Genomic DNA, 7,304 nt, shown 5'->3' on the forward strand with positions numbered 1-7,304 from the left:
AAGTTTTGGCAACATATTAGTGGAGTGTGTAAGCTATATATATGTACAATTCTAAGATCATCATTTCTCACCTAGCTATAGAAACATGTAATAGAAAGATCAGTAGTTCAAGCTACTACGGGCACATTCACACATTAATACAGAGAGCCTTATGCAATGAAACAAATTTGGCAAAATCATCAACTGCTGCAACTGATAGGTATGGTTGAAACATATTTCTTTAGAATATGAAAGCAAAGACAGCAGAAGTAGCAGTCAAGAGTATATTTGAATCGTGTCCACGTGTTACATGCTCAAACATGATTGTTCGGATGCCTTACCTCCTCTTTTGGTGATGATGCATTCCACCAGCAGGGACACAGAGAGGAATCCGATGGCAAGGGACCAATTACAATAAGGGGAGTGCGAAAAAAATATAATGTGAGAAAATACACAGGTGTTAAGATTAAATAGCTAATTAATATCATGTTTTTTTATGAAAAGGCAATGAATTTAAGATTTGTTCTATTTGGAGAAAATGAGTTAAAAAGACCCATGGGAGGAAGGGGGGAATTAAACAAGCAAGTTTCAAAAATTTGAATGGTAGGTGGGCCAATCCAAATACAAGGGAAATAAGGAGGGAGAGGGAAGGTATGTGTGGAGCGTACATACAAATAAAAGAAAATATGAAGTTTTTTTTAAAAAAAAGGGGAAAAAGGAATTTTAGATTCAAAATAAGATAAGATGGATTGATGGAGTTTAACGTGCGAGGAGGGAACCGTTGGATGGAGAGGCATTGGACGGTGTGGATGCGGGCGAGGAAGACCTAAAACGGAAAATGCTGATTTTTGGGAGGAGAAAATACACCACCAACTAAAAGGGAAACCGTATAAGCGACGGGGACCGTATATGGGACCGTATATTAGGGTATTGCATAGAATACGCCTCCCTTGTCGTTGCAAAGTGGCAACTTCTTACCAAACCTCCTCCTCATTATCACCCTCACCTCTTCTCTGTTGCTTGTCCTTCCAGAGAAGGGCGCCATAGCCGTCCCTTCTTCGCCCATTTCGTGCCTGTTCCGTCTCCCTTTGCCCTTCTCGGCAAATTGGGTCCTCTCTTCGTCGAATTGGGTTCCCGGCGTCCTCCCCGCATCTTGGGATTCTTGCCTCCTCCCGCCACCGGCAGAATTTTTTCCTTAAGCTTAATGCAGGCCAGGAGCTTCTTTCAAAAGTGAAGCTCTTATTTTGGTAGCGCATTTGCGTTTTTTTCAAATGGAGCTTTAGCCGGGGACACAGGGAAAATTTCCCCGGCGAGCTTGGAGCTTTCCTGCCACGGATTTTGGGCAATTTTCCGATCAAGGCATTTTCGGCGGCTTTCCGGCCATGGCTCAGCAGGAGGTTATGTATGGCCAGATCTCGCAGCAAATGAATTCCTCAGAAGCGCCAAAAGAGGTAGATTTTCCGCCACAACCCATGCAGAGGCCGCCGGAATATGTAGGGTTTGTCCCCTTTCATCAACAGAGGTACCCTGATCCAAGACAGGCCCAGCCATCGCTCTCTTTAAGCTTGGAACGGCCGGATGCATACGGTAGTGTAAACTTACAGCAGTATCAGCAGCAGCAGGGGGGTACTCTTCGTCCAGCGTCTGCCGGCCCATTTGAAGTACGGCCATCTGGTGTCCACGCTCTCGATGTACGGCCAGATGGAACTCGCTCATTTGACCTTGAGCAGCAACCTTTCCAACACATAGAGCAACCAAATCATCCGACCTATAATACCAACCATGGAAACATCCCAGATGCCCATCAAACACATCAGGGCATGGAGCCTGATCATGCTGCTGGAGCTCATATGATGCCCACCCACAATGGTGGTGGGTCTCCGGAGCAAGCTGATGATAACATGCACCTTCAGATTGTTCCAGCATCTGAATTTCCGCGGCATGACCAGGGTGACCACCAGCAACACTACCCTTCAGCATCAGCTACTCATGATGACGTGATGCAGGATCCGGAGCTCTTCATGACGACCCTGGACAACTTCCTTGCAGCCCTTGGAACGAGGCTAACGTGAGTGGTAATTGACAACTTTTTCGCATTGCATTGCTGTTGCACGTGAGAAAGATGCACTCCTTGTAGCTTTTCATATTAGCTTTAGCAATGTTTGGGGTGAACATGGTGTCCTTTTAACCGTCCATTATTTACCCTAGCCCTTATAGTGTTGGCATGTATGTATTAGTCCTTTGATCTTTTATCATTACCCTCATATAGTGATCGTTTACATGCTTGCATTTTCTAGCCTATCCACTGCAGATGGCGGTCTTCAACCTTCTACATGTTTACATCCCCTGGCCTGCTCTCACGGTGTTTGATGTATGTATGAATGTGTGCATTTCTAGTTTATCACGGGAATGTCTTTGCATTTTTAAATTCTTGTGATCTTTGTTTATGAGCATCAATTTGTATTAGGTCATTAATGCCAAGTTCTGTGCTCAATTAGGCTTCTACACGATATAAACAGGGGTGACAGATCTGTATTTATCGTAAGGGTCACTGTTTTAAATACTATATGAGGTTATATCTAAGATCTTCTAGAAAAGGCCAAGTTTTGGAAACATTCAAGATTATATGTATGGGAGCATGAGTATAATTATGATGGTTTTAATGTGCTTGTGTTGTTTGGCCTAGCCTAGTCTTTTGATGTTACATTATTCAAATTTCAGTATATTATACATTCGATGCGGTGCACTATTCTATACTATATTAGCTTCCCTAGCCATTATGGTGTTTGGTATGAATATGCTGTCTAATTTACACAAGATAGTCAACAATTCTGGTTTGCTGAAAACTTTTGAAACATTGCACAATCAAGGGTTTTCTTTTGATGATTAGTTTTCTCTCTCTTAACAAATATGCATGGGTTGCTCAGATTTTTTAATGCTAATGGGAACTTCAATATGTGTAAGATGTTACCATAAAATGGTGCTCATCCATCTTCATTTTAGCTACATGCCATCCTTATGTGGGGTGGTTGGCAAAAAAATGTTGAAAAGCTATGTAAATGCTTGTACCTATAAGTGTCTTTATCTAATTGGAGGAGCGAAAAGTAATGGAACTTGTAGATGCAATCTATGTGCATGAGTTATGGTTAAAAGAAGTGCATATTTGAGGAGCATGCCGAATGATAATGTGGGGGGTTTTGTCTAATCTAACTACAACAAAAAATTGATCAAATTGTAGCTATTTGAATGCAAAACTGTACACTTCTTTTATATATAGTGGCTTCCTTTTCTGTTTCGTCAAAGGCTTTTGTACTGTGATGCTCATGTGTTTGTGAAAGATCAAGCACCCAGAATGATAATGCACTGGTTTTGCCTAAAACACCCATCATTGTGAAAGTTCTGCTACATATGTTGTTTTGAACAATATAGTTGAAAGGCACAAATTGTTCTGTTTAGGTCAAAATGGATTTCTTAATGTGCAGGGAATGGGTTTTCCATTCCCGGTGTTCTTCCTTGCTCTTTGTTGATGTACTGCTGGTCCTTGCCTTGCGCGGCTTTTGCATTGTAGTGCATGTATTGCCCCCGTTCCCTCCTGTCTCCCACTTCATCCCAGCAAACCAATCCCTCACCCATGAGGTGTGGGTGGGTGAGATCTTCCCTTCTATGTGCTGGGTTTATCTCTGAAAATCCCTTTATTTGGTGGACTAGCTCTCAATTGTATCTTGGACCAAAAAAAAGGACTTGGACAAGATATATTCCTTTGGGGCTCTTGGATTGTGTCTGAGCACGTTGAAGAGGTTCTAACTGGTGTGTCCAATATCTCATTTGTGAGACTTCGGATAGCATAATCTGCCTGGTTTTGCATATCAAGAGGCACTGCAGATATTGGATTTTTTTTTTGTCAAGAACACAGCATTTACCTGATATAAGCTGTACTGCAGGGTACCAAAAGTGGGAGGCAAGGAGATGAATCTACATGCATTCTATTGTGAAGTCACTGCTCATGGTGGACTTGAACAGGTAACACAGAGACCTCTTTGGTATCAGCGTGTCATCTAGGCACTAAGAAAGACGGACCCCTTTATGTGGTGCGGCTTATTAATCTTATGTGGGTTTTCAATTGACGTTTTTTTTCTCAATCTTCAAGCTTATTGGAAACTTCAAAAGACAAGTGCATCTTTAGCCTCCATATGGAAGTAGGTTACTGTAGGTATCCCGTCCCCATGTACACGTGCACACTTACATGCAGTAGCTACTCATGGATACAGAATGTGCATGTGTGATAAACTTGCTGTTTCTAGATGCTGAGACATGTAACGTAAATTTCCTCTCAGATTTTTTTTCTTGGTTTGATTTTCGCAGGTCATTAGATTAGCACAATGGAGAGAGTTATGTGAAATTTTAGACATCCCGCCCTCCCTGAGCACATCTTTTGTCCTCCGCAAGCATTACACCAGTCTATTGTTTCATTATGAGCAAGTTTATTTCTTCAGAGTGGAAGGACAACTCCTGTCTCCTCCTGGTATAGTACTGGAAAGTTTTGTGTATAATGCATTTTTGTCGGTGTTCTGCTTAGTTCTAGAGAGGCTGATCATAGTCTTGCCCTGTTTTTCTTCTCAGTGAAGGCTTTGTCAGTAGACTCTCAAGATTGCACTTTGGTTGTTTTTAATTTTGGGAAATAACCTGAACTTTTCATTGGTATACCTCTTTTTCCTCTTGTGGAGTAGTTCCTTTACCTGCACCTAGTCCTGTGGAGCCTGCAGCCGATATTGGGTCCCCTTATGAGGTACCACCAGAAATCCGGTCTGCATTAAAGAAGAGAAAGAGAAAGCTAGATCCCATGAAAGTTTTTGGAGGTCATTTTTGCAGACACTCTCTCTAATTAATCCATGGATTGTGCGCACATTTTTTTGCCTTGGCATACAAATTTTTCTGCTGCTGTGAGGCTCTTGATTCAGGTGTATTTTGTCATGCTTCATCTCATGTTTGCTGTGGTTTGCAGTTGATCCTGCTGCATCTATCGGCACTACTGCCACGGGAGCTATCAATGGGAAATTTGATGAGGGTTACTTTGTCACAGTAGTTGTCGGTACAGAAAAATTAACCGGTGTCTTATACCATGTTTCTGCCAATAATAAGGTTCAGCAATTTGCTAATGTTCCTAGCCTGCTGGATGGCATTGGATCGGATGGGAACACACATGGTCTAGAGATACAGCTGTATGGTAAGAAGAGAAAGGAACATATACGAAAGAGGGATCCAAATGCTCCCAAAAGAACCCGAACAGGATATAACATTTTTTTCAAAGAGCAGCGGGCGAGATTAAAACAGCTCTACCCAGAGACTAAGGGGCATGGCAAGAAAGTTATTGAAATGTGGAGCAAGCTTCCTGAGAATGAGAAAGCTGTGAGTTGCCGTCAAGCTGTTTTCAAGGGCATTCTATTGTATTTGATGCTGTCTTTAATTCATTAATTTTTTGAGCCGTTGTTGCAGCTTTATGTTGCACGTGGTAATCAAGAAAGGGAGAAATACTTGACAGAATTCCGGGAAAAGATGAGGTTGCAATCCCAGGTTTCTGATGTAGCCAATGTTGCTGCTGCTGCTGGTGGAAGTGGGCAGCCTGTTGCAGAGCATGACCATGGTGCATATTATGTTAGTCATGATTATCATGTCTCGTTGGATGTTGAGAGCGACCTTCAGAGTGGGCACCCGCAGGTCTCTGAAATGGAACAGGTTTATCATGGATATCATGCCAGTGGGCCACAATCACACCTTCCGGAATCTGAGACGCCAGGCGGCCATTTGGTCTCAGAACAGGCCTACGAAGTGGAGGAAGATGAAGGTGATTATCCCCAAGAGCCTGTGTCCGAAGAAGAAGACGATGCTGAATTGGAGGAAGCTTATGAAGGGGAGGAAGACGAGATGGTTTATCCTGGTCCTGAGAAAATTTTTGAAGGTCAAGATGGAAGTGAATACCATGTCTCAGATCGAGACTATAACATGCCAGAGAGTGCATATCCATTACACACAAATGAGCTTAGGGCTCATGAACCTAGGGCGCACAATGGCTCTGCAACCCCTAAACAGCCTTATTATGGGCAAGATCATGCATATGCGTATGTTCCTACACTCCCTCAACAACAGATAGATGGATCTCAGGGATCTCCACGAATGGCATCATTGGAACAAGTGCCATATCAGATGCAAGACAACGGACAAGTCATTTACCCACATCTGCAACAAGGGCGCCCAGAAGCTTCCGGTGATATTATGATGTCACAGCAACACTATTTTTCTCATGATAGGTATGCTTATTCTCAGGCTAGGCAGGGGCAAGCAGGAGAGGCTTTGGGTTTACCTGTGCCTCAAGACCAAGAAACATTTCGTAGGCAAGATGGAGGGTCCTCTTATCTAGCACCTTTCCATCAAAACGAAGCCATGGGATCAAATATCCAAACACGACAAGTGCCGTCTGAGCAGGCCTATCAAGATAGGTATGCTTATCCTATTCATATGCCACATGCACAGATGTATGCCCGCCCACCACATGCTTATCCACTACGTTTTCCACATCCTCCCTATCCTATGCAATGGAGTGAGACGCATGCCTTCCAGTATGGGCATGCATATGCACCCCAGGTACACCAGCCACCAGCCTTGGTTCCAGAAGTCTCAGGAGTGGGGGCACCTTCACAGGGATATCAGGTCCAGGATGGTGGACATGCCTACCATGCCTAGGATTGAAACTAAATTCCAGTGTTCAAGCATAGCTCACATGGATAATACTTTTGAGGCTTAGCTTTTATTTGTTTTGGATAACCGCCCATTTGTTTCTGTTTTGAGGAGCCCATTGCGTAGTTTGACTCCACGCAAAGCTGTGATACAACTTTGTTGTACTTAGGAAAGTAGTTGTAAATTGTTGATGTCGTTGTAAATAGGCTAATTGCCCCATATTGATAAAGCAAGTATGAAAAGCCTGTTTTCAAATGGGATTTTTGAACAGGATGTGGCTTTGTAGAGCTCCTGAAGAAGGATCAAATGACTTCAAAATCTGTTTGTCCCTGCATCAACTCTCTTTGAAGCTGTTTATTAAGAACCTCATGGGGTTCAAGTATCTTACTCCCTCCCATTCTAGTCTCTAGTTTGTTGTTTTAATGTGAAGCTTCCTAGAAATGTGTGCGTGCGTGTGGGCTTTTTTTGTGGTTTGAGGGGGGTGGGGTGTAGGCATCGAATGACTTCTGAATCTGTTTGTCTTTGCATCAACTCTCTTGGAAGCTGTTTGGGCTTTTTTTTTTTTTTTTTGGGGGGGGGGGGATGGTGTTTGT

At 43.0% G+C, this 7,304-nt stretch overlaps 1 protein-coding gene across 2 annotated transcripts; it reads left to right on the forward strand.

The window, feature by feature from the left end:
• The first annotated feature begins 926 nt into the window (after positions 1-926).
• LOC147640748 (uncharacterized) lies at positions 927-7,049 on the forward strand. Of its 2 annotated transcripts, XM_086814680.1 has the most exons (6): positions 931-2,047; positions 3,921-3,999; positions 4,342-4,501; positions 4,707-4,835; positions 4,982-5,385; positions 5,473-7,049. In XM_086814680.1, the coding sequence occupies exons 1-6, from the start codon at positions 1,362-1,364 to the stop codon at positions 6,715-6,717; spliced, it is 2,703 nt and encodes a 900-aa protein (XP_086670806.1). In that variant the 5' UTR covers positions 931-1,361; the 3' UTR covers positions 6,718-7,049. The 2 variants fall into 2 exon arrangements, with proteins under 2 accessions (XP_086670813.1, XP_086670806.1); XM_086814687.1 differs by lacking the exon at positions 4,707-4,835 and having other exon boundaries at positions 927-2,047.
• Positions 7,050-7,304: the final 255 nt, after the last annotated feature.

This window comes from Cibotium barometz, chromosome 2, assembly GCF_041138505.1.
Source record: "Cibotium barometz isolate CiBa-2024 chromosome 2, ASM4113850v1, whole genome shotgun sequence".
Classification (NCBI taxonomy): domain Eukaryota; kingdom Viridiplantae; phylum Streptophyta; class Polypodiopsida; order Cyatheales; family Cibotiaceae; genus Cibotium; species Cibotium barometz.